This window comes from Giraffa tippelskirchi, chromosome 8 (assembly GCF_054371585.1).
Source record: "Giraffa tippelskirchi isolate mGirTip1 chromosome 8, T2T-mGirTip1v1.2.pri, whole genome shotgun sequence".
Classification (NCBI taxonomy): Eukaryota; Metazoa; Chordata; class Mammalia; order Artiodactyla; family Giraffidae; genus Giraffa; species Giraffa tippelskirchi.
In genome coordinates this window covers 68,102,556-68,128,348 of record NC_137282.1, presented here as the reverse complement: position 1 = coordinate 68,128,348, position 25,793 = coordinate 68,102,556, and the positions used below count along the sequence as shown (strand labels likewise).

General features: G+C 55.6%; 3 protein-coding genes and 1 long non-coding RNA gene across 9 annotated transcripts in view; 3 read left to right on the top strand and 1 right to left on the bottom strand.

Annotated features, from left to right (window-relative positions):
- LOC145517344 (uncharacterized) overlaps window positions 1–25,793 on the bottom strand; it is a 325,418-nt gene that overhangs the window by 12,639 nt on the left and 286,986 nt on the right. For 2 of the 6 annotated variants that reach the window (XR_014061962.1, XR_014061967.1), the window contains exons 1-3: window positions 12,396–12,595; window positions 5,487–5,744; window positions 4,761–4,872 (exon numbers count right to left, since the gene is read on the bottom strand). The gene's annotated coding sequence lies outside the window, so the exon portion shown is untranslated. Of the gene's footprint in view, window positions 1–346; window positions 573–4,760; window positions 4,965–5,486; window positions 5,745–12,395; window positions 12,596–13,123; window positions 13,382–20,034; window positions 20,147–20,243; window positions 20,283–20,762; window positions 21,021–25,793 lie in introns of those variants that run through there. The other 4 variants (XR_014061963.1, XR_014061976.1, XR_014061970.1 and 1 more) reach the window with 4 other exon arrangements.
- On the top strand, window positions 973–2,720 carry LOC145518973 (uncharacterized). The gene is made up of 3 exons (XM_081524237.1): window positions 973–1,107; window positions 1,507–1,819; window positions 2,072–2,720. The coding sequence occupies exons 1-3, from the start codon at window positions 973–975 to the stop codon at window positions 2,644–2,646; spliced, it is 1,023 nt and encodes a 340-aa protein (XP_081380363.1). The 3' UTR covers window positions 2,647–2,720.
- On the top strand, window positions 8,572–10,355 carry LOC145517337 (uncharacterized). Its single transcript, XM_081519617.1, has 3 exons — window positions 8,572–8,742; window positions 9,142–9,454; window positions 9,707–10,355. Exons 1-3 carry the CDS (start codon window positions 8,608–8,610, stop codon window positions 10,279–10,281), a joined length of 1,023 nt encoding a protein of 340 aa, XP_081375743.1. The 5' UTR covers window positions 8,572–8,607; the 3' UTR covers window positions 10,282–10,355.
- Window positions 23,754–25,640, top strand: LOC145517357 (uncharacterized). The gene is made up of 2 exons (XR_014061994.1): window positions 23,754–24,735; window positions 24,988–25,640. It is a non-coding gene; the product is annotated as an uncharacterized LOC145517357 (long non-coding RNA).

The following is a 25,793-nucleotide window of genomic DNA, read 5'->3' as shown; positions in this document are numbered from 1 at the left end:
TCCTAGCATCCATCCGTCCACACACGAGAGAGAAAGAGGAAGACACAGACTGAATTGAGAAAGGAAAAGAGAGGGACACAGCCAGAGAGAGACACGGAACCAAAGAGAGGAAAGGAGTCGATGGCCTGACTTTTCATCAATCTGTCTCGAAGGTAGAAGCAATGACAGCGCCCATCCACCCCAGAAGGGGGAAAAGGACGGAAGGTTTGGAGAGGAAAAGACAAGAACGCAGGGAGCCATTAGAAGCTCAGCCACCCGCAGAAGCCGAGCTGGGACACTTGAACAGAATCTCAATGGAAACAGAGGACCAGAAAGTTGGCCACTCTTTTCTATAAGAGAGGGAGACCTTCGAGTCTTCCTTTCGGTCCTCCAACTTGGATGCGGGGTCTCAAAACAGTCAGGAGGGGGAGTGCCTTTTCCTGGGTACCACGGCACATCCAGGCCTCGTTCTGCCCCATTCTGTGCTGTGTCAGCCCAGGAAGGAATCTTTCTTTCTGAAGTCTCAGCGCACAAGCTCCACGTGATATCGGCCCCAGGTGGAAAGGCATGGAGCTGCTCGTAGGCCGACAGACCTAGGAAGCAGATGGGAGAATGACCGCCAATCTGCAGATGGAGAGACTGGGGAAACCCTGAGGAGCATATGCTTGTCCAGGGCCACACCACTTATGAGAAGAAGGAGCCTGGTCTGAGAGCAGCGGGGCCCTCGGAGCTCAGGCCCTGGCTGCACCCAGGCCTCCCCAGGGCTGTCGGCTGGGCTGGGTGGGTGTCACTGTGCCTGCACATGGCTTAAGGGTGGTGGTCGAGCAGTCAGAAACCCAGAGATTCCCTTGGGAAGTTTTGGGGAAGGGACCTCAGCACGAACCCCAGGAAATGATGTCACCTGCCGGCAACAGAACCCAACAGAACCCGCAACCCGGGTATCCAGGCCTCGAGAGCGGAGAGGAGCCCCCAGCCAGATCACTTGCTGCCGAGATGTTCTGCTGTTTGCCCCTGCCCAGAGGCCGGGGCCTCAGGAGAGCTCACAGGCAGTGTGCGTGGGCACCCTGTCGACGTTGGCTCAGGGCACCCCCGAGACGCCTCTGGCCCTTTGCCCGGAGAAACAGAAAGGTAACACGGGGAGCCCCAGGCCGGGCCAGGCCACCTCTCCCATGCCACCCGGAAACACCGGGTCCTTTGCCTGTGTGTGTGGATGCGGGTTTCTCGGGGTGTGTCTCCCTCAAGGAAGCCCAGGTGGATGTGGGGTCAGAAGCCTGCGGACAAGTTGTGTCCACACCCCAGGGGAGAGCATGCTGGGCGGGATGGGGAGAGTGCGGGCAGGGCCGGCCGCCCAGGCTGACCTCACACCCTCAGGTGGGTCTCTTTCCTCCCGGGTGGGGATCTGAGCAGACACACGTCTCTGACCCTTCTGGGCAGAGAAGTTCGAGCAGGCCGAAGCAGCGGCTCCACTGGCCAGGCCCAGCTCGGAAAACTCCCAGCATGGCTGGCTGACGGTCACTGTCGTTGCAGAGCTTCCCACGTGATGAGGCCGAGGACGGGGACACCCCATCCAGCTCCCGGAGGGAGGGGTCGGAGCACCACCCCCCCGCCCGTGAGGCCCAGTGCAGGCTCCAGGTGAGCGTGCCCACGGAGGCATCAGCCCCACCGGGGGCGAAGCGGAGGCGGGGAAGGCCTGCTGCCGAGACACCGCCCAGGATACACCCGGCGGCCCAGTCTGAGGCTGCCACGGAGCTCAGCACACCCGGCTCCGACCCAGAGTCCCGAGAACCCCGGCCTCTGAGGCAGCAGGAGGACCTGGAGCCCAGCACGCCAGAGCACAGAGGTGAGGACGCTGGGGCTGGTGTACGGGAGTGTGTGGGGAGGGGGTGCTGAGCTACACAGGGACGAGTCCCCGAAAGCTGCTGCTGGGCCTGCAGCAAGCGCTGGCCTCACACCCCCCGCCCCCCATCTTGCACACTTCAGTCCCAAAAGACATCCGACCCTGGGTATTCTTTGGGAATCTCTTGGAAGCTTTCTGTCCCGGGATACGCACATGCCAAGGCTGGCCTGCGGGCAAACGATGCTTCTCCCACAGCTCTAGCACTGGCCTCCAACTGGAACCAGGCTCCACTTCCCAGACCTGTCCCTACAGAGGTGGTGGCTCCAGGTGCAGGACCCAGGGATCCACCGAGGGCAGATGGAGAACCGAGACTTGCCCTCGCAGAGACACCAGGCCAGCTGGGTACTGGCCAGCACACCGGGCAGATCGGATCTCCGTGCTTGCAGGACCCCCAGCCCCAGGCACTGATGTCCCACCCCCTCAGCCAGAACCTCCACCTCCACGTGCACCTCAACCTGCTCGGCCTTTGGCAGGAGAACCCGAGGCAGAGGAGGAGTCACCGCCTCGGCAGGGAGAGGCTGCCCTGGCTCCCGCGCAACACCCAGACGCCCACGATGACTCACCCACCCCTGCAGGAGAACGAGCCCCCGCTCTGGACAGAGACCCAGAGCCCTTGCCGGAAACACCACGTCCAGGGGAGCGGTCGGCTCTGCAGCCTCCATCCCTGTCTGCTCACCGTGGACGCCGTCAACTCGGTCTGCCCCCAGGGGACATGGAGTTCCTTTCCCCCGAACTGCTTTGCATTTGGTTTGTTTCCACCTTTCTGGTGATGTTTTCTTTTTTGCGTGGTTTCCTGTATTTTTGTTGGTTAAGTTGGGATTAGTAAACTTTTTCATCATTGTTGCAATTTGGGAACACTGTTGTGCAACTCTGGTGATACTGTGTTACCATCACCACTTTGTAGTTTCAGACCCGTTCCATCTTTATGCCCCACCCCCCAACAAAGCCTGGATTCAAGGCAAGCACGCCCTGTTCATCCCTCCGCCCGATCCTGAACACAATTTCATCTTTTCCTTCTGCATTCCTTCCTATATTCTTGGTGTCCCCAATCAATGACTCTCAGTGAAATGACTGAAGGAGTTTTTTTCGGACGCTCCACCTACTGTAAGACTCCACTGGAGAGTTCTCATGTTTATGTCCTTTGAACTAGCCTTTGATAGCCGAAAGGACGTTGTACGTCCTTTCAAGATACCATGTGCCAAACGAAGCCCTTTTGGCAAATGCCATCATTATCTCCAGGCAGGCATTGCTGTTTGAAGGGTGCCATCTCAGCCAGAAGGCAGAGGCTGAGCTCCTCTTGTTGCACCAGCTCCCAAAAGAAGCCAAGAAAGGGAGCTGGAACAACAAACCACCCCAACGCCCAGGAAAGCATTCTTCATGACAGAAGGCTAGAAAATGACCCAACATCCTTGTGGCCCAGAACCCCTCTAGAAATTCACTGTTCCATAAAAAAGAGAAACAGATGGGAAGTTCCAAGGAGAGGCAATGCCCATGGCCAGTGTATTTTAGAGACGGCCTGACCGCTCCGGGGAAGACACGCACTGACAGAACCCCTTGGGAAACAGCCGTGATAGTCCTCACTGTCGTAAGGGATTCCTCTGGGGACAACCTGCCCTGGGCACCACACGAGGGAGCAGACCGGCTTCTCTTCCTCTGCCCCCACACCATTCACTCATGAAGGCAGCTCAGGTGTTCTCATGCCCTGCCTGCCTGCCTGCCTGGCTCATCCGTGAGCTGTGACCACCTCCAGGACAGGACTCCACCTTCTGCTCTCTGTGTACCGTGAATCTGCACACAGTGGGCTTTCAGAACCTTAGGAGACTTGAGCCATTCCCACTCGAGCCAGAACCCTCCCCAGGAAGGAAAACAGCTGTGGAGTCCTTTTGGCCCCAGCACTGGTTCCGAAACCCTGGCGGCTCCTAGAGCCTCTACGGTGTGAAGAGGGAGGTCCCTTTTGACAGAGCTTTCCGGCCGTCAGATCTAAGCTGCTGTTTCACTGTCAGCTGTGTCTCTTCCGTTGCAGTGTTGCAGGTGGGCCACGCTGCTCCAAAGGAGCTCACAAGCTGAGTTTCAAGGGAGGTATTGAGAGGACAGGGATGGCTACAACGTGCTGCAAACTGAGTGAGGGTCCCCACAATCCTCAGCAAAGGTGTGTGGTGTGCAAGTGGGGAGTAGAGGGCCCCCAAGTTCCAAAGGAAGGGAGGTACTCGGGAGCTAAAGCCCTTGGCTGCTGTGGTAGCAGCTGCAGATGGCAGCTCGTCCACAGTGCACTTCGAATGAGGTCATATGAGCGGGACTCTGGAAATGGCTCCGAAATCCAGAGAAAGGGGTCAGGGTATGTGGGAATCCGGCGGGGGTGGGGGGTGGATGAAGGAAGGTGTCCTTCCTCTCTCCAGTGCAATTTGGTTTGGTGAGTCTCAAAGCTACCAGATGGCACTTCCCAAGTCAGGCCCCCGCAGGAATCAGGGTGGGCTGCATGCCTCGGCCCCTGCCACAGGGACAAGCCACACCAGTGGCCTCCCTGAGCTCCAATGGCCGGATCTGGGGGTTCTGTCTGGGTGCACACCTGCTTGTTCTGGCCAAGTTCCCCGCTTCTCTGAGCACCAGCTTCAACCTCTCGAATGAGGACATCGATTGCTACCTTGGCACGTTACTCTCTTCATCCTGTGAAGACTCATTAGGCTTATCCTACAATTACTAGCTGGCCCGAGGAGATATCTCCTGAATCCAGATTAAGCTGGAGTCTCCCAGGCTCATCTGGCATGTCTTCCCTGAAGTCTGCCAAAACCCACACCCTTGCATTTCCAGGGACTCCCCTTAGCCAGCTGGGCAGAAAACCCAGCATGTTTCAAACAAGCTGACAGACAAGCGGGAGAGGACTCACGGGCAGACGGCTTCCCTCAGGTCTCGGGTGGAGCTCTGGGACCACAGCAGCAACAGGCCATCCCAGTCCCTGGGCTCAGCAGCGCCCTCATTCTCACGCCGGCGGCTCTGCCCTGAGGGGAGCAGGAAGGTCACCAACTGCCGCAGGCGGACCTCACGCCCCTCCCACTTATGGAGCCTGACCTCCCCCGGCCCCACCCCTTCCCCTACCCCAGCAGGACGAGAGCTCCTCTTCCCCTGGCTTCTAACGTGAGGCCCGGCCCTGGGCCCCGATTGGGCACTGCCCCAGTCCGGAGCCAATCACAGTGGCCAAGGAGGTGGAAGGCACCGATTGGCCAGGGCCAGGTCATGTGACCATACTCCCCAGGAAACTCAAATATTACCAAGATTCCCTAAGAAACCAATGAACAAAATTATCCAGTAAAGGCAAACCGTACTTTTTAATGAGGCCAAAGTCACAGAAAAAAAAAAAAAAAAGCTTCACAATGAAGTGCTCAAGGAAGCTACAAAATAAACTTTCAAAAAAGTTTAGTAGTTTTTTTAGTAGGGTGACGGAGAGCTATACCTATCCCATATATGTGAATTGAGGTTTAAACTAGATTTCCCTTGGCTATTTTATAAGACAAAAAAACCCACATCACCCCCTTTTACTCCCCCCCACACCCAAAAAGTGTTTAATCTATTGAATTTTTGTGTCCTCAGTTGTGTCTGATTCACGGCAACTCACGATCTCTACACAGCCAGGCTCTTCCGTCCATGGAATTCAGGGCAATTTTTTCTGTCACAGTAAATGCCCACCCTGGGTGATCCAAACGGAAGGGCTCAGAGGCTCCTGAGAGACTAACTCCTTTCAGCTGAGCACAGAGCTGGCTCCTCACTGGGATGCCTGTGGCCTGGGGCTCCCAGAGGGGAGAGCAGCACTCGCCCCACCGTGTGGTCACTGCTGGAAGTGCAGGCTGCTCCTCACTCCCCCTTGACAGTGTCCCTGAGGGCAGAACAGTGTGAAGTTAATCAAGGTGGAAACGCAAACTCCAATGCAAGCAAACTTCCCTCAAGGTCTCCAATACCACTCAGGAACAGGGTATTGGAAACTGCAGGGGATGACATGAATGAAGATGGAGACTTGACACCTTACCCCGAGTTCACTTTCAGTTATCCCTAGACAAACATTCCATGAAAACTTGTCACAAATCTAGAGGAACAATGAGCCGAAACCGGACACGTGCTTTGAGTCTTCACACACAAAACTAAAAGGCAGTCCACAAAAAAAACCAGGAGAATACAGTGGACTTTGCAAAATCAAAGATATCTACTGTGGGAAAGACCTCAGTACAAAAGCAAAAGACAGGTCATACATCGCGAGACGAATGAGTGGAAACACAAAGCTTATCAAGGATGTGTCTCCAAACAGACAAAGAACACCAACACAACAAGCCTGTGAAAACTAGGGAAAGGTCTGAAGGGACACCAGACTGAGGAAGACACACACAGAGTATCCCGGATGATGTCCAGCACTGAGGGCCTGAAGAATCAACAGTCTAGTTGTACCTCCTCAGGCCTGTGTGACCCTGGGTGAGGCCTCTGTTTCCCGGTGGCTCTGAGAGATGGACAGGGAGGAAGGGGAAGAGAAATCACTTGCATTTCTAATACTCACAGCAAAGTCTTCCAATGAGAAGGGAATTATCACCCCCACTGACAATGCCATTCACTGAAGTGATCCCCACGGGTCCATCTAACCCAGAAGGGAAGGAAGGACCTGTTCTCACAAAACGGCGAGAGATGGAAGAAGGAAGATCAAGCCCACACCAATCCCTGGAAAGAGAAGCTGTGCTCAGGGCTTGAAAGAATTCCTATTTGGAAAATGATATCCCAGCCCCACAAGGCAATCCACAGCTTCGATGCTATTCCTCCCAAAATGCCAATGCATTTTCGCACCCAACCAAGAATTGCAAAAGGGGTACGGAAACAGAAAAGAGCCTAAATTGTCAATACAATCCGACGAAAAAGCCCCGATACGGACATCCAAGGTTGTGTGAAAGGAAATTAGACGACCAAACTAGGATCCTCAGGAGAGTATCGGAGAAGGCAATGGCGACCCACTCCAGTACTCTTGCCTGGAAAATGCCCTGGACGGAGGAGCCTGGTAGGCTGCAGGCCATGGGGTCGCGCAGAGTCAGACACGACTGAAGTGACTTAGCCGCAGCAGCAGCAGCAGGAGCCGGACAGTATGCTATTGGGAATACAACAACACACACAGATCCAGATCGATGGAATAAAGTTGAGGGTCCAGACACAGACCCCAGCATCCATGCTCAACTCATCTCTGACACAGAAGGGGAGAATATCCAAATGGGAACAAGAAAGCCTCTTCAATACATGTCCATGGGAAAACCAGACAGCTACATCTGAAGAACGCTATTGGTTTTGATCTCAGACCACCTCAATATCGGGGAAAACCTCACCCTAAAGGCTGATGTCATCAGATAGCTAGAAAGAAGCGTAGGTCAAAGGCTCCTTAACATCAGAGTCTCCTTGCCATTTGCTGGGCGGAGGTAGAAATGGGTCTCTTCAAGTAAGGGAAAGAGGTACACGAAGTACACCAATGGGTTTCCATCCAATGGAACCTCTTCACAACAGAGAAGCTAAGCATTCACAAATGCAAAAGAGAGGAAACGGAACACGAGAGACTCCTTGCAAGTGGTGTATCTGAGAAGGGGTTCATATGGAAAGAGACGAAGAATGCACAGCACTCAGATTCCAAGAAACACCACCACCACCCTTGACCCTTCCCCCATGACCAACTCCGACCTAAAGCCTTTCTCTCCCTCTAACCTATCCCTAAAACATAACCCTCATCTAATCATATACATGTGCATTCCTAGCATCCATCCGTCCACACACGAGAGAGAAAGAGGAAGACACAGACTGAATTGAGAAAGGAAAAGAGAGGGACACAGCCAGAGAGAGACACGGAACCAAAGAGAGGAAAGGAGTCGATGGCCTGACTTTTCATCAATCTGTCTCGAAGGTAGAAGCAATGACAGCGCCCATCCACCCCAGAAGGGGGAAAAGGACGGAAGGTTTGGAGAGGAAAAGACAAGAACGCAGGGAGCCATTAGAAGCTCAGCCACCCGCAGAAGCCGAGCTGGGACACTTGAACAGAATCTCAATGGAAACAGAGGACCAGAAAGTTGGCCACTCTTTTCTATAAGAGAGGGAGACCTTCGAGTCTTCCTTTCGGCCCTCCAACTTGGATGCGGGGTCTCAAAACAGTCAGGAGGGGGAGTGCCTTTTCCTGGGTACCACGGCACATCCAGGCCTCGTTCTGCCCCATTCTGTGCTGTGTCAGCCCAGGAAGGAATCTTTCTTTCTGAAGTCTCAGCGCACAAGCTCCACGTGATATCGGCCCCAGGTGGAAAGGCATGGAGCTGCTCGTAGGCCGACAGACCTAGGAAGCAGATGGGAGAATGACCGCCAATCTGCAGATGGAGAGACTGGGGAAACCCTGAGGAGCATATGCTTGTCCAGGGCCACACCACTTATGAGAAGAAGGAGCCTGGTCTGAGAGCAGCGGGGCCCTCGGAGCTCAGGCCCTGGCTGCACCCAGGCCTCCCCAGGGCTGTCGGCTGGGCTGGGTGGGTGTCACTGTGCCTGCACATGGCTTAAGGGTGGTGGTCGAGCAGTCAGAAACCCAGAGATTCCCTTGGGAAGTTTTGGGGAAGGGACCTCAGCACGAACCCCAGGAAATGATGTCACCTGCCGGCAACAGAACCCAACAGAACCCGCAACCCGGGTATCCAGGCCTCGAGAGCGGAGAGGAGCCCCCAGCCAGATCACTTGCTGCCGAGATGTTCTGCTGTTTGCCCCTGCCCAGAGGCCGGGGCCTCAGGAGAGCTCACAGGCAGTGTGCGTGGGCACCCTGTCGACGTTGGCTCAGGGCACCCCCGAGACGCCTCTGGCCCTTTGCCCGGAGAAACAGAAAGGTAACACGGGGAGCCCCAGGCCGGGCCAGGCCACCTCTCCCATGCCACCCGGAAACACCGGGTCCTTTGCCTGTGTGTGTGGATGCGGGTTTGTCGGGGTGTGTCTCCCTCAAGGAAGCCCAGGTGGATGTGGGGTCAGAAGCCTGCGGACAAGTTGTGTCCACACCCCAGGGGAGAGCATGCTGGGCGGGATGGGGAGAGTGCGGGCAGGGCCGGCCGCCCAGGCTGACCTCACACCCTCAGGTGGGTCTCTTTCCTCCCGGGTGGGGATCTGAGCAGACACACGTCTCTGACCCTTCTGGGCAGAGAAGTTCGAGCAGGCCGAAGCAGCGGCTCCACTGGCCAGGCCCAGCTCGGAAAACTCCCAGCATGGCTGGCTGACGGTCACTGTCGTTGCAGAGCTTCCCACGTGATGAGGCCGAGGACGGGGACACCCCATCCAGCTCCCGGAGGGAGGGGTCGGAGCACCACCCCCCCGCCCGTGAGGCCCAGTGCAGGCTCCAGGTGAGCGTGCCCACGGAGGCATCAGCCCCACCGGGGGCGAAGCGGAGGCGGGGAAGGCCTGCTGCCGAGACACCGCCCAGGATACACCCGGCGGCCCAGTCTGAGGCTGCCACGGAGCTCAGCACACCCGGCTCCGACCCAGAGTCCCGAGAACCCCGGCCTCTGAGGCAGCAGGAGGACCTGGAGCCCAGCACGCCAGAGCACAGAGGTGAGGACGCTGGGGCTGGTGTACGGGAGTGTGTGGGGAGGGGGTGCTGAGCTACACAGGGACGAGTCCCCGAAAGCTGCTGCTGGGCCTGCAGCAAGCGCTGGCCTCACACCCCCCGCCCCCCATCTTGCACACTTCAGTCCCAAAAGACATCCGACCCTGGGTATTCTTTGGGAATCTCTTGGAAGCTTTCTGTCCCGGGATACGCACATGCCAAGGCTGGCCTGCGGGCAAACGATGCTTCTCCCACAGCTCTAGCACTGGCCTCCAACTGGAACCAGGCTCCACTTCCCAGACCTGTCCCTACAGAGGTGGTGGCTCCAGGTGCAGGACCCAGGGATCCACCGAGGGCAGATGGAGAACCGAGACTTGCCCTCGCAGAGACACCAGGCCAGCTGGGTACTGGCCAGCACACCGGGCAGATCGGATCTCCGTGCCTGCAGGACCCCCAGCCCCAGGCACTGATGTCCCACCCCCTCAGCCAGAACCTCCACCTCCACGTGCACCTCAACCTGCTCGGCCTTTGGCAGGAGAACCCGAGGCAGAGGAGGAGTCACCGCCTCGGCAGGGAGAGGCTGCCCTGGCTCCCGCGCAACACCCAGACGCCCACGATGACTCACCCACCCCTGCAGGAGAACGAGCCCCCGCTCTGGACAGAGACCCAGAGCCCTTGCCGGAAACACCACGTCCAGGGGAGCGGTCGGCTCTGCAGCCTCCATCCCTGTCTGCTCACCGTGGACGCCGTCAACTCGGTCTGCCCCCAGGGGACATGGAGTTCCTTTCCCCCGAACTGCTTTGCATTTGGTTTGTTTCCACCTTTCTGGTGATGTTTTCTTTTTTGCATGGTTTCCTGTATTTTTGTTGGTTAAGTTGGGATTAGTAAACTTTTTCATCATTGTTGCAATTTGGGAACACTGTTGTGCAACTCTGGTGATACTGTGTTACCATCACCACTTTGTAGTTTCAGACCCGTTCCATCTTTATGCCCCACCCCCCAACAAAGCCTGGATTCAAGGCAAGCACGCCCTGTTCATCCCTCCGCCCGATCCTGAACACAATTTCATCTTTTCCTTCTGCATTCCTTCCTATATTCTTGGTGTCCCCAATCAATGACTCTCAGTGAAATGACTGAAGGAGTTTTTTTCGGACGCTCCACCTACTGTAAGACTCCACTGGAGAGTTCTCATGTTTATGTCCTTTGAACTAGCCTTTGATAGCTGAAAGGACGTTGTACGTCCTTTCAAGATACCATGTGCCAAACGAAGCCCTTTTGGCAAATGCCATCATTATCTCCAGGCAGGCATTGCTGTTTGAAGGGTGCCATCTCAGCCAGAAGGCAGAGGCTGAGCTCCTCTTGTTGCACCAGCTCCCAAAAGAAGCCAAGAAAGGGAGCTGGAACAACAAACCTCCCCAACGCCCAGGAAAGCATTCTTCATGACAGAAGGCTAGAAAATGACCCAACATCCTTGTGGCCCAGAACCCCTCTAGAAATTCACTGTTCCATAAAAAAGAGAAACAGATGGGAAGTTCCAAGGAGAGGCAATGCCCATGGCCAGTGTATTTTAGAGACGGCCTGACCGCTCCGGGGAAGACACGCACTGACAGAACCCCTTGGGAAACAGCCGTGATAGTCCTCACTGTCGTAAGGGATTCCTCTGGGGACAACCTGCCCTGGGCACCACACGAGGGAGCAGACCGGCTTCTCTTCCTCTGCCCCCACACCATTCACTCATGAAGGCAGCTCAGGTGTTCTCATGCCCTGCCTGCCTGCCTGCCTGGCTCATCCGTGAGCTGTGACCACCTCCAGGACAGGACTCCACCTTCTGCTCTCTGTGTACCGTGAATCTGCACACAGTGGGCTTTCAGAACCTTAGGAGACTTGAGCCATTCCCACTCGAGCCAGAACCCTCCCCAGGAAGGAAAACAGCTGTGGAGTCCTTTTGGCCCCAGCACTGGTTCCGAAACCCTGGCGGCTCCTAGAGCCTCTACGGTGTGAAGAGGGAGGTCCCTTTTGACAGAGCTTTCCGGCCGTCAGATCTAAGCTGCTGTTTCACTGTCAGCTGTGTCTCTTCCGTTGCAGTGTTGCAGGTGGGCCACGCTGCTCCAAAGGAGCTCACAAGCTGAGTTTCAAGGGAGGTATTGAGAGGACAGGGATGGCTACAACGTGCTGCAAACTGAGTGAGGGTCCCCACAATCCTCAGCAAAGGTGTGTGGTGTGCAAGTGGGGAGTAGAGGGCCCCCAAGTTCCAAAGGAAGGGAGGTACTCGGGAGCTAAAGCCCTTGGCTGCTGTGGTAGCAGCTGCAGATGGCAGCTCGTCCACAGTGCACTTCGAATGAGGTCATATGAGCGGGACTCTGGAAATGGCTCCGAAATCCAGAGAAAGGGGTCAGGGTATGTGGGAATCCGGCGGGGGTGGGGGGTGGATGAAGGAAGGTGTCCTTCCTCTCTCCAGTGCAATTTGGTTTGGTGAGTCTCAAAGCTACCAGATGGCACTTCCCAAGTCAGGCCCCCGCAGGAATCAGGGTGGGCTGCATGCCTCGGCCCCTGCCACAGGGACAAGCCACACCAGTGGCCTCCCTGAGCTCCAATGGCCGGATCTGGGGGTTCTGTCTGGGTGCACACCTGCTTGTTCTGGCCAAGTTCCCCGCTTCTCTGAGCACCAGCTTCAACCTCTCGAATGAGGACATCGATTGCTACCTTGGCACGTTACTCTCTTCATCCTGTGAAGACTCATTAGGCTTATCCTACAATTACTAGCTGGCCCGAGGAGATATCTCCTGAATCCAGATTAAGCTGGAGTCTCCCAGGCTCATCTGGCATGTCTTCCCTGAAGTCTGCCAAAACCCACACCCTTGCGTTTCCAGGGACTCCCCTTAGCCAGCTGGGCAGAAAACCCAGCATGTTTCAAACAAGCTGACAGACAAGCGGGAGAGGACTCACGGGCAGACGGCTTCCCTCAGGTCTCGGGTGGAGCTCTGGGACCACAGCAGCAACAGGCCATCCCAGTCCCTGGGCTCAGCAGCGCCCTCATTCTCACGCCGGCGGCTCTGCCCTGAGGGGAGCAGGAAGGTCACCAACTGCCGCAGGCGGACCTCACGCCCCTCCCACTTATGGAGCCTGACCTCCCCCGGCCCCACCCCTTCCCCTACCCCAGCAGGACGAGAGCTCCTCTTCCCCTGGCTTCTAACGTGAGGCCCGGCCCTGGGCCCCGATTGGGCACTGCCCCAGTCCGGAGCCAATCACAGTGGCCAAGGAGGTGGAAGGCACCGATTGGCCAGGGCCAGGTCATGTGACCATACTCCCCAGGAAACTCAAATATTACCAAGATTCCCTAAGAAACCAATGAACAAAATTATCCAGTAAAGGCAAACCGTACTTTTTAATGAGGCCAAAGTCACAGGAAAAAAAAAAAAAAAAGCTTCACAATGAAGTGCTCAAGGAAGCTACAAAATAAACTTTCAAAAAAGTTTAGTAGTTTTTTTAATAGGGTGACGGAGAGCTATACCTATCCCATATATGTGAATTTAGGTTTAAACTAGATTTCCCTTGGCTATTTTATAAGACAAAAAAACCCACATCACCCCCTTTTACTCCCCCCCACACCCAAAAAGTGTTTTAATCTATTGAATTTTTGTGTCCTCAGTTGTGTCTGATTCACGGCAACTCACGATCTCTACACAGCCAGGCTCTTCCGTCCATGGAATTCAGGGCAATTTTTTCTGTCACAGTAAATGCCCACCCTGGGTGATCCAAACGGAAGGGCTCAGAGGCTCCTGAGAGACTAACTCCTTTCAGCTGAGCACAGAGCTGGCTCCTCACTGGGATGCCTGTGGCCTGGGGCTCCCAGAGGGGAGAGCAGCACTCGCCCCACCATGTGGTCACTGCTGGAAGTGCAGGCTGCTCCTCACTCCCCCTTGACAGTGTCCCTGAGGGCAGAACAGTGTGAAGTTAATCAAGGTGGAAACGCAAACTCCAATGCAAGCAAACTTCCCTCAAGGTCTCCAATACCACTCAGGAACAGGGTATTGGAAACTGCAGGGGATGACATGAATGAAGATGGAGACTTGACACCTTACACCGAGTTCACTTCCAGTTATCCCTAGACAAACATTCCATGAAAACTTGTCACAAATCTAGAGGAACAATGAGCCGAAACCGGACACGTGCTTTGAGTCTTCACACACAAAACTAAAAGGCAGTCCACAAAAAAAACCAGGAGAATACAGTGGACTTTGCAAAATCAAAGATATCTACTGTGGGAAAGACCTCAGTACAAAAGCAAAAGACAGGTCATACATCGCGAGACGAATGAGTGGAAACACAAAGCTTATCAAGGATGTGTCTCCAAACAGACAAAGAACACCAACACAACAAGCCTGTGAAAACTAGGGAAAGGTCTGAAGGGACACCAGACTGAGGAAGACACACACAGAGTATCCCGGATGATGTCCAGCACTGAGGGCCTGAAGAATCAACAGTCTAGTTGTACCTCCTCAGGCCTGTGTGACCCTGGGTGAGGCCTCTGTTTCCCGGTGGCTCTGAGAGATGGACAGGGAGGAAGGGGAAGAGAAATCACTTGCATTTCTAATACTCACAGCAAAGTCTTCCAATGAGAAGGGAATTATCACCCCCACTGACAATGCCATTCACTGAAGTGATCCCCACGGGTCCATCTAACCCAGAAGGGAAGGAAGGACCTGTTCTCACAAAACGGCGAGAGATGGAAGAAGGAAGATCAAGCCCACACCAATCCCTGGAAAGAGAAGCTGTGCTCAGGGCTTGAAAGAATTCCTATTTGGAAAATGATATCCCAGCCCCACAAGGCAATCCACAGCTTCGATGCTATTCCTCCCAAAATGCCAATGCATTTTCGCACCCAACCAAGAATTGCAAAAGGGGTACGGAAACAGAAAAGAGCCTAAATTGTCAATACAATCCGACGAAAAAGCCCCGATACGGACATCCAAGGTTGTGTGAAAGGAAATTAGACGACCAAACTAGGATCCTCAGGAGAGTATCGGAGAAGGCAATGGCGACCCACTCCAGTACTCTTGCCTGGAAAATGCCCTGGACGGAGGAGCCTGGTAGGCTGCAGGCCATGGGGTCGCGCAGAGTCAGACACGACTGAAGTGACTTAGCCGCAGCAGCAGCAGCAGGAGCCGGACAGTATGCTATTGGGAATACAACAACACACACAGATCCAGATCGATGGAATAAAGTTGAGGGTCCAGACACAGACCCCAGCATCCATGCTCAACTCATCTCTGACACAGAAGGGGAGAATATCCAAATGGGAACAAGAAAGCCTCTTCAATACATGTCCATGGGAAAACCAGACAGCTACATCTGAAGAACGCTGTTGGTTTTGATCTCAGACCACCTCAATATCGGGGAAAACCTCACCCTAAAGGCTGATGTCATGAGATAGCTAGAAAGAAGCGTAGGTCAAAGGCTCCTTAACATCAGAGTCTCCTTGCCATTTGCTGGGCGGAGGTAGAAATGGGTCTCTTCAAGTAAGGGAAAGAGGTACACGAAGTACACCAATGGGTTTCCATCCAATGGAACCTCTTCACAACAGAGAAGCTAAGCATTCACAAATGCAAAAGAGAGGAAACGGAACACGAGAGACTCCTTGCAAGTGGTGTATCTGAGAAGGGGTTCATATGGAAAGAGACGAAGAATGCACAGCACTCAGATTCCAAGAAACACCACCACCACCCTTGACCCTTCCCCCATGACCAACTCCGACCTAAAGCCTTTCTCTCCCTCTAACCTATCCCTAAAACATAACCCTCATCTAATCATATACATGTGCATTCCTAGCATCCATCCGTCCACACACGAGAGAGAAAGAGGAAGACACAGACTGAATTGAGAAAGGAAAAGAGAGGGACACAGCCAGAGAGAGACACGGAACCAAAGAGAGGAAAGGAGTCGATGGTCCAGACTTTTCATCAATCTGTCTCGAAGGTAGAAGCAATGACAGCGCCCATCCACCCCAGAAGGGGGAAAAGGACGGAAGGTTTGGAGAGGAAAAGACAAGAACGCAGGGAGCCATTAGAAGCTCAGCCACCCGCAGAAGCCGAGCTGGGACACTTGAACAGAATCTCAATGGAAACAGAGGACCAGAAAGTTGGCCACTCTTTTCTATAAGAGAGGGAGACCTTCGAGTCTTCCTTTCGGTCCTCCAACTTGGATGCGGGGTCTCAAAACAGTCAGGAGGGGGAGTGCCTTTTCCTGGGTACCACGGCACATCCAGGCCTCGTTCTGCCCCATTCTGTGCTGTGTCAGCCCAGGAAGGAATCTTTCTTTCTGAAGTCTCAGCGCACACGCTCCACGTGATATCGGCCCCAGGTGGAAAGGCATGGAGCTGCTCGTAGGCCGACAGACCTAGGAAGCAGATGGGAGAATGACCGCCACTCTGCAGATGGAGAGACTGGGGAAACCCTGAGGGGCATATGCTTGTCCAGGGCCACACCACTTATGAGAAGAAGGAGCCTGGTCTGAGAGCAGCGGGGCCCTCGGAGCTCAGGCCCTGGCTGCACCCAGGCCTCCCCAGGGCTGTCGGCTGGGCTGGGTGGGTGTCACTGTGCCTGCACATGGCTTAAGGGTGGTGGTCGAGCAGTCAGAAACCCAGGGATTCGCTTGGGAAGTTTTGGGGAAGGGACCTCAGCACGAACCCCAGGAAATGATGTCACCTGCCGGCAACAGAACCCAACAGAACCCGCAACCCGGGTATCCAGGCCTCGAGAGCGGAGAGGAGCCCCCAGCCAGATCACTTGCTGCCGAGATGTTCTGCTGTTTGCCCCTGCCCAGAGGCCGGGGCCTCAGGAGAGCTCACAGGCAGTGTGCGTGGGCACCCTGTCGACGTTGGCTCAGGGCACCCCCGAGACGCCTCTGGCCCTTTGCCCGGAGAAACAGAAAGGTAACACGGGGAGCCCCAGGCCGGGCCAGGCCACCTCTCCCATGCCACCCGGAAACACCGGGTCCTTTGCCTGTGTGTGTGGATGCGGGTTTGTCGGGGTGTGTCTCCCTCAAGGAAGCCCAGGTGGATGTGGGGTCAGAAGCCTGCGGACAAGTTGTGTCCACACCCCAGGGGAGAGCATGCTGGGCGGGATGGGGAGAGTGCGGGCAGGGCCGGCCGCCCAGGCTGACCTCACACCCTCAGGTGGGTCTCTTTCCTCCCGGGTGGGGATCTGAGCAGACACACGTCTCTGACCCTTCTGGGCAGAGAAGTTCGAGCAGGCCGAAGCAGCGGCTCCACTGGCCAGGCCCAGCTCGGAAAACTCCCAGCATGGCTGGCTGACGGTCACTGTCGTTGCAGAGCTTCCCACGTGATGAGGCCGAGGACGGGGACACCCCATCCAGCTCCCGGAGGGAGGGGTCGGAGCACCACCCCCCCGCCCGTGAGGCCCAGTGCAGGCTCCAGGTGAGCGTGCCCACGGAGGCATCAGCCCCACCGGGGGCGAAGCGGAGGCGGGGAAGGCCTGCTGCCGAGACACCGCCCAGGATACACCCGGCGGCCCAGTCTGAGGCTGCCACGGAGCTCAGCACACCCGGCTCCGACCCAGAGTCCCGGGAACCCCGGCCTCTGAGGCAGCAGGAGGACCTGGAGCCCAGCACGCCAGAGCACAGAGGTGAGGACGCTGGGGCTGGTGTACGGGAGTGTGTGGGGAGGGGGTGCTGAGCTACACAGGGACGAGTCCCCGAAAGCTGCTGCTGGGCCTGCAGCAAGCGCTGGCCTCACACCCCCCGCCCCCCATCTTGCACACTTCAGTCCCAAAAGACATCCGACCCTGGGTATTCTTTGGGAATCTCTTGGAAGCTTTCTGTCCCGGGATACGCACATGCCAAGGCTGGCCTGCGGGCAAACGATGCTTCTCCCACAGCTCTAGCACTGGCCTCCAACTGGAACCAGGCTCCACTTCCCAGACCTGTCCCTACAGAGGTGGTGGCTCCAGGTGCAGGACCCAGGGATCCACCGAGGGCAGATGGAGAACCGAGACTTGCCCTCGCAGAGACACCAGGCCAGCTGGGTACTGGCCAGCACACCGGGCAGATCGGATCTCCGTGCCTGCAGGACCCCCAGCCCCAGGCACTGATGTCCCACCCCCTCAGCCAGAACCTCCACCTCCACGTGCACCTCTACCTGCTCGGCCTTTGGCAGGAGAACCCGAGGCAGAGGAGGAGTCACCGCCTCGGCAGGGAGAGCCTGCCCTGGCTCCCGCGCAACACCCAGACGCCCACGATGACTCACCCACCCCTGCAGGGAGAACGAGCCCCCGCTCTGGACAGAGACCCAGAGCCCTTGCCGGAAACACCACGTCCAGGGGAGCGGTCGGCTCTGCAGCCTCCATCCCTGTCTGCTCACCGTGGACGCCGTCAACTCGGTCTGCCCCCAGGGGACATGGAGTTCCTTTCCCCCGAACTGCTTTGCATTTGGTTTGTTTCCACCTTTCTGGTGATGTTTTCTTTTTTGCATGGTTTCCTGTATTTTTGTTGGTTAAGTTGGGATTAGTAAACTTTTTCATCATTGTTGCAATTTGGGAACACTGTTGTGTAACTCTGGTGATACTGTGTTACCATCACCACTTTGTAGTTTCAGACCCGTTCCATCTTTATGCCCCACCCCCCAACAAAGCCTGGATTCAAGGCAAGCACGCCCTGTTCATCCCTCCGCCCGATCCTGAACACAATTTCATCTTTTCCTTCTGCATTCCTTCCTATATTCTTGGTGTCCCCAATCAATGACTCTCAGTGAAATGACTGAAGGAGTTTTTTTCGGACGCTCCACCTACTGTAAGACTCCACTGGAGAGTTCTCATGTTTATGTCCTTTGAACTAGCCTTTGATAGCTGAAAGGACGTTGTACGTCCTTTCAAGATACCATGTGCCAAACGAAGCCCTTTTGGCAAATGCCATCATTATCTCCAGGCAGGCATTGCTGTTTGAAGGGTGCCATCTCAGCCAGAAGGCAGAGGCTGAGCTCCTCTTGTTGCACCAGCTCCCAAAAGAAGCCAAGAAAGGGAGCTGGAACAACAAACCACCCCAACGCCCAGGAAAGCGTTCTTCATGACAGAAGGCTAGAAAATGACCCAACATCCTTGTGGCCCAGAACCCCTCTAGAAATTCACTGTTCCATAAAAAAGAGAAACAGATGGGAAGTTCCAAGGAGAGGCAATGCCCATGGCCAGTGTATTTTAGAGACGGCCTGACCGCTCCGGGGAAGACACGCACTGACAGAACCCCTTGGGAAACAGCCGTGATAGTCCTCACTGTCGTAAGGGATTCCTCTGGGGACAACCTGCCCTGGGCACCACACGAGGGAGCAGACCGGCTTCTCTTCCTCTGCCCCCACACCATTCACTCATGAAGGCAGCTCAGGTGTTCTCATGCCCTGCCTGCCTGCCTGCCTGGCTCATCCGTGAGCTGTGACCACCTCCAGGACAGGACTCCACCTTCTGCTCTCTGTGTACCGTGAATCTGCACACAGTGGGCTTTCAGAACCTTAGGAGACTTGAGCCATTCCCACTCGAGCCAGAACCCTCCCCAGGAAGGAAAACAGCTGTGGAGTCCTTTTGGCCCCAGCACTGGTTCCGAAACCCTGGCGGCTCCTAGAGCCTCTACGGTGTGAAGAGGGAGGTCCCTTTTGACAGAGCTTTCCGGCCGTCAGATCTAAGCTGCTGTTTCACTCTCAGCTGTGTCTCTTCCGTTGCAGTGTTGCAGGTGGGCCACGCTGCTCCAAAGGAGCTCACAAGCTGAGTTTCAAGGGAGGTATTGAGAGGACAGGGATGGCTACAACGTGCTGCAAACTGAGTGAGGGTCCCCACAATCCTCAGCAAAGGTGTGTGGTGTGCAAGTGGGGAGTAGAGGGCCCCCAAGTTCCAAAGGAAGGGAGGTACTCGGGAGCTAAAGCCCTTGGCTGCTGTGGTAGCAGCTGCAGATGGCAGCTCGTCCACAGTGCACTTCGAATGAGGTCATATGAGCGGGACTCTGGAAATGGCTCCGAAATCCAGAGAAAGGGGTCAGGGTATGTGGGAATCCGGCGGGGGTGGGGGGTGGATGAAGGAAGGTGTCCTTCCTCTCTCCAGTGCAATTTGGTTTGGTGAGTCTCAAAGCTACCAGATGGCACTTCCCAAGTCAGGCCCCCGCAGGAATCAGGGTGGGCTGCATGCCTCGGCCCCTGCCACAGGGACAAGCCACACCAGTGGCCTCCCTGAGCTCCAATGGCCGGATCTGGGGGTTCTGTCTGGGTGCACACCTGCTTGTTCTGGCCAAGTTCCCCGCTTCTCTGAGCACCAGCTTCAACCTCTCGAATGAGGACATCGATTGCTACCTTGGCACGTTACTCTCTTCATCCTGTGAAGACTCATTAGGCTTATCCTACAATTACTAGCTGGCCCGAGGAGATATCTCCTGAATCCAGATTAAGCTGGAGTCTCCCAGGCTCATCTGGCATGTCTTCCCTGAAGTCTGCCAAAACCCACACCCTTGCGTTTCCAGGGACTCCCCTTAGCCAGCTGGGCAGAAAACCCAGCATGTTTCAAACAAGCTGACAGACAAGCGGGAGAGGACTCACGGGCAGACGGCTTCCCTCAGGTCTCGGGTGGAGCTCTGGGACCACAGCAGCAACAGGCCATCCCAGTCCCTGGGCTCAGCAGCGCCCTCATTCTCACGCCGGCGGCTCTGCCCTGAGGGGAGCAGGAAGGTCACCAACTGCCGCAGGCGGACCTCACGCCCCTCCCACTTATGGAGCCTGACCTCCCCCGGCCCCACCCCTTCCCCTACCCCAGCAGGACGAGAGCTCCTCTTCCCCTGGCTTCTAACGTGAGGCCCGGCCCTGGGCCCCGACTGGGCACTGCCCCAGTCCGGAGCCAATCACAGTGGCCAAGGAGGTGGAAGGCACCGATTGGCCAGGGCCAGGTCATGTGACCATACTCCCCAGGAAACTCAAATATTACCAAGATTCCCTAAGAAACCAATGAACAAAATTATCCAGTAAAGGCAAACCGTACTTTTTAATGAGGCCAAAGTCACAGAAAAAAAAAAAAAAAAAGCTTCACAATGAAGTGCTCAAGGAAGCTACAAAATAAACTTTCAAAAAAGTTTAGTAGTTTTTTTAATAGGGTGACGGAGAGCTATACCTATCCCATATATGTGAATTTAGGTTTAAACTAGATTTCCCTTGGCTATTTTATAAGACAAAAAAACCCACATCACCCCCTTTTACTCCCCCCCACACCCAAAAAGTGTTTTAATCTATTGAATTTTTGTGTCCTCAGTTGTGTCTGATTCACGGCAACTCACGATCTCTACACAGCCAGGCTCTTCCGTCCATGGAATTCAGGGCAATTTTTTCTGTCACAGTAAATGCCCACCCTGGGTGATCCAAACGGAAGGGCTCAGAGGCTCCTGAGAGACTAACTCCTTTCAGCTGAGCACAGAGCTGGCTCCTCACTGGGATGCCTGTGGCCTGGGGCTCCCAGAGGGGAGAGCAGCACTCGCCCCACCGTGTGGTCACTGCTGGAAGTGCAGGCTGCTCCTCACTCCCCCTTGACAGTGTCCCTGAGGGCAGAACAGTGTGAAGTTAATCAAGGTGGAAACGCAAACTCCAATGCAAGCAAACTTCCCTCAAGGTCTCCAATACCACTCAGGAACAGGGTATTGGAAACTGCAGGGGATGACATGAATGAAGATGGAGACTTGACACCTTACACCGAGTTCACTTCCAGTTATCCCTAGACAAACATTCCATGAAAACTTGTCACAAATCTAGAGGAACAATGAGCCGAAACCGGACACGTGCTTTGAGTCTTCACACACAAAACTAAAAGGCAGTCCACAAAAAAAACCAGGAGAATACAGTGGACTTTGCAAAATCAAAGATATCTACTGTGGGAAAGACCTCAGTACAAAAGCAAAAGACAGGTCATACATCGCGAGACGAATGAGTGGAAACACAAAGCTTATCAAGGATGTGTCTCCAAACAGACAAAGAACACCAACACAACAAGCCTGTGAAAACTAGGGAAAGGTCTGAAGGGACACCAGACTGAGGAAGACACACACAGAGTATCCCGGATGATGTCCAGCACTGAGGGCCTGAAGAATCAACAGTCTAGTTGTACCTCCTCAGGCCTGTGTGACCCTGGGTGAGGCCTCTGTTTCCCGGTGGCTCTGAGAGATGGACAGGGAGGAAGGGGAAGAGAAATCACTTGCATTTCTAATACTCACAGCAAAGTCTTCCAATGAGAAGGGAATTATCACCCCCACTGACAATGCCATTCACTGAAGTGATCCCCACGGGTCCATCTAACCCAGAAGGGAAGGAAGGACCTGTTCTCACAAAACGGCGAGAGATGGAAGAAGGAAGATCAAGCCCACACCAATCCCTGGAAAGAGAAGCTGTGCTCAGGGCTTGAAAGAATTCCTATTTGGAAAATGATATCCCAGCCCCACAAGGCAATCCACAGCTTCGATGCTATTCCTCCCAAAATGCCAACGCATTTTCGCACCCAACCAAGAATTGCAAAAGGGGTACGGAAACAGAAAAGAGCCTAAATTGTCAATACAATCCGACGAAAAAGCCCCGATACGGACATCCAAGGTTGTGTGAAAGGAAATTAGACGACCAAACTAGGATCCTCAGGAGAGTATCGGAGAAGGCAATGGCGACCCACTCCAGTACTCTTGCCTGGAAAATGCCCTGGACGGAGGAGCCTGGTAGGCTGCAGGCCATGGGGTCGCGCAGAGTCAGACACGACTGAGGTGACTTAGCCACAGCAGCAGCAGCAGGAGCCGGACAGTATGCTATTGGGAATACAACAACACACACAGATCCAGATCGATGGAATAAAGTTGAGGGTCCAGACACAGACCCCAGCATCCATGCTCAACTCATCTCTGACACAGAAGGGGAGAATATCGAAATGGGAACAAGAAAGCCTCTTCAATACATGTCCATGGGAAAACCAGACAGCTACATCTGAAGAACGCTATTGGTTTTGATCTCAGACCACCTCAATATCGGGGAAAACCTCACCCTAAAGGCTGATGTCATGAGATAGCTAGAAAGAAGCGTAGGTCAAAGGCTCCTTAACATCAGAGTCTCCTTGCCATTTGCTGGGCGGAGGTAGAAATGGGTCTCTTCAAGTAAGGGAAAGAGGTACACGAAGTACACCAATGGGTTTCCATCCAATGGAACCTCTTCACAACAGAGAAGCTAAGCAAGCATTCACAAATGCAAAAGAGAGGAAAGGGAACACGAGAGACTCCTTGCAAGTGGTGTATCTGAGAAGGGGTTCATATGGAAAGAGACGAAGAATGCACAGCACTCAGATTCCAAGAAACACCACCACCACCCTTGACCCTTCCCCCATGACCAACTCCGACCTAAAGCCTTTCTCTCCCTCTAACCTATCCCTAAAACATAACCCTCATCTAATCATATACATGTGCATTCCTAGCATCCATCCGTCCACACACGAGAGAGAAAGAGGAAGACACAGACTGAATTGAGAAAGGAAAAGAGAGGGACACAGCCAGAGAGAGACACGGAACCAAAGAGAGGAAAGGAGTCGATGGTCCAGACTTTTCATCAATCTGTCTCGAAGGTAGAAGCAATGACAGCGCCCATCCACCCCAGAAGGGGGAAAAGGACGGAAGGTTTGGAGAGGAAAAGACAAGAACGCAGGGAGCCATTAGAAGCTCAGCCACCCGCAGAAGCCGAGCTGGGACACTTGAACAGAATCTCAATGGAAACAGAGGACCAGAAAGTTGGCCACTCTTTTCTATAAGAGAGGGAGACCTTCGAGTCTTCCTTTCGGTCCTCCAACTTGGATGCGGGGTCTCAAAACAGTCAGGAGGGGGAGTGCCTTTTCCTGGGTACCACGGCACATCCAGGCCTCGTTCTGCCCCATTCTGTGCTGTGTCAGCCCAGGAAGGAATCTTTCTTTCTGAAGTCTCAGCGCACACGCTCCACGTGATATCGGCCCCAGGTGGAAAGGCATGGAGCTGCTCGTAGGCCGACAGACCTAGGAAGCAGATGGGAGAATGACCGCCACTCTGCAGATGGAGAGACTGGGGAAACCCTGAGGGGCATATGCTTGTCCAGGGCCACACCACTTATGAGAAGAAGGAGCCTGGTCTGAGAGCAGCGGGGCCCTCGGAGCTCAGGCCCTGGCTGCACCCAGGCCTCCCCAGGGCTGTCGGCTGGGCTGGGTGGGTGTCACTGTGCCTGCACATGGCTTAAGGGTGGTGGTCGAGCAGTCAGAAACCCAGGGATTCGCTTGGGAAGTTTTGGGGAAGGGACCTCAGCACGAACCCCAGGAAATGATGTCACCTGCCGGCAACAGAACCCAACAGAACCCGCAACCCGGGTATCCAGGCCTCGAGAGCGGAGAGGAGCCCCCAGCCAGATCACTTGCTGCCGAGATGTTCTGCTGTTTGCCCCTGCCCAGAGGCCGGGGCCTCAGGAGAGCTCACAGGCAGTGTGCGTGGGCACCCTGTCGACGTTGGCTCAGGGCACCCCCGAGACGCCTCTGGCCCTTTGCCCGGAGAAACAGAAAGGTAACACGGGGAGCCCCAGGCCGGGCCAGGCCACCTCTCCCATGCCACCCGGAAACACCGGGTCCTTTGCCTGTGTGTGTGGATGCGGGTTTCTCGGGGTGTGTCTCCCTCAAGGAAGCCCAGGTGGATGTGGGGTCAGAAGCCTGCGGACAAGTTGTGTCCACACCCCAGGGGAGAGCATGCTGGGCGGGATGGGGAGAGTGCGGGCAGGGCCGGCCGCCCAGGCTGACCTCACACCCTCAGGTGGGTCTCTTTCCTCCCGGGTGGGGATCTGAGCAGACACACGTCTCTGACCCTTCTGGGCAGAGAAGTTCGAGCAGGCCGAAGCAGCGGCTCCACTGGCCAGGCCCAGCTCGGAAAACTCCCAGCATGGCTGGCTGACGGTCACTGTCGTTGCAGAGCTTCCCACGTGATGAGGCCGAGGACGGGGACACCCCATCCAGCTCCCGGAGGGAGGGGTCGGAGCACCACCCCCCCGCCCGTGAGGCCCAGTGCAGGCTCCAGGTGAGCGTGCCCACGGAGGCATCAGCCCCACCGGGGGCGAAGCGGAGGCGGGGAAGGCCTGCTGCCGAGACACCGCCCAGGATACACCCGGCGGCCCAGTCTGAGGCTGCCACGGAGCTCAGCACACCCGGCTCCGACCCAGAGTCCCGGGAACCCCGGCCTCTGAGGCAGCAGGAGGACCTGGAGCCCAGCACGCCAGAGCACAGAGGTGAGGACGCTGGGGCTGGTGTACGGGAGTGTGTGGGGAGGGGGTGCTGAGCTACACAGGGACGAGTCCCCGAAAGCTGCTGCTGGGCCTGCAGCAAGCGCTGGCCTCACACCCCCCGCCCCCCATCTTGCACACTTCAGTCCCAAAAGACATCCGACCCTGGGTATTCTTTGGGAAACTCTTGGAAGCTTTCTGTCCCGGGATACGCACATGCCAAGGCTGGCCTGCGGGCAAACGATGCTTCTCCCACAGCTCTAGCACTGGCCTCCAACTGGAACCAGGCTCCACTTCCCAGACCTGTCCCTACAGAGGTGGTGGCTCCAGGTGCAGGACCCAGGGATCCACCGAGGGCAGATGGAGAACCGAGACTTGCCCTCGCAGAGACACCAGGCCAGCTGGGTACTGGCCAGCACACCGGGCAGATCGGATCTCCGTGCCTGCAGGACCCCCAGCCCCAGGCACTGATGTCCCACCCCCTCAGCCAGAACCTCCACCTCCACGTGCACCTCTACCTGCTCGGCCTTTGGCAGGAGAACCCGAGGCAGAGGAGGAGTCACCGCCTCGGCAGGGAGAGCCTGCCCTGGCTCCCGCGCAACACCCAGACGCCCACGATGACTCACCCACCCCTGCAGGGAGAACGAGCCCCCGCTCTGGACAGAGACCCAGAGCCCTTGCCGGAAACACCACGTCCAGGGGAGCGGTCGGCTCTGCAGCCTCCATCCCTGTCTGCTCACCGTGGACGCCGTCAACTCGGTCTGCCCCCAGGGGACATGGAGTTCCTTTCCCCCGAACTGCTTTGCATTTGGTTTGTTTCCACCTTTCTGGTGATGTTTTCTTTTTTGCATGGTTTCCTGTATTTTTGTTGGTTAAGTTGGGATTAGTAAACTTTTTCATCATTGTTGCAATTTGGGAACACTGTTGTGTAACTCTGGTGATACTGTGTTACCATCACCACTTTGTAGTTTCAGACCCGTTCCATCTTTATGCCCCACCCCCCAACAAAGCCTGGATTCAAGGCAAGCACGCCCTGTTCATCCCTCCGCCCGATCCTGAACACA

Bases quoted from the DNA above. Each gene is read 5' to 3' on its own strand.
- LOC145518973 (XM_081524237.1), top strand. From the start codon at position 973: ATGTTCTGCTGTTTGCCCCTGCCCAGAGGCCGGGGCCTCAGGAGAGCT. The intron at 1,108-1,506 runs GTAACACGGGGA...CTGTCGTTGCAG, and splicing joins TTGCCCGGAGAAACAGAAAG to AGCTTCCCACGTGATGAGGC. The intron at 1,820-2,071 runs GTGAGGACGCTG...CTTCTCCCACAG, and splicing joins CAGCACGCCAGAGCACAGAG to CTCTAGCACTGGCCTCCAAC.
- LOC145517337 (XM_081519617.1), top strand. From the start codon at position 8,608: ATGTTCTGCTGTTTGCCCCTGCCCAGAGGCCGGGGCCTCAGGAGAGCT. The intron at 8,743-9,141 runs GTAACACGGGGA...CTGTCGTTGCAG, and splicing joins TTGCCCGGAGAAACAGAAAG to AGCTTCCCACGTGATGAGGC. The intron at 9,455-9,706 runs GTGAGGACGCTG...CTTCTCCCACAG, and splicing joins CAGCACGCCAGAGCACAGAG to CTCTAGCACTGGCCTCCAAC.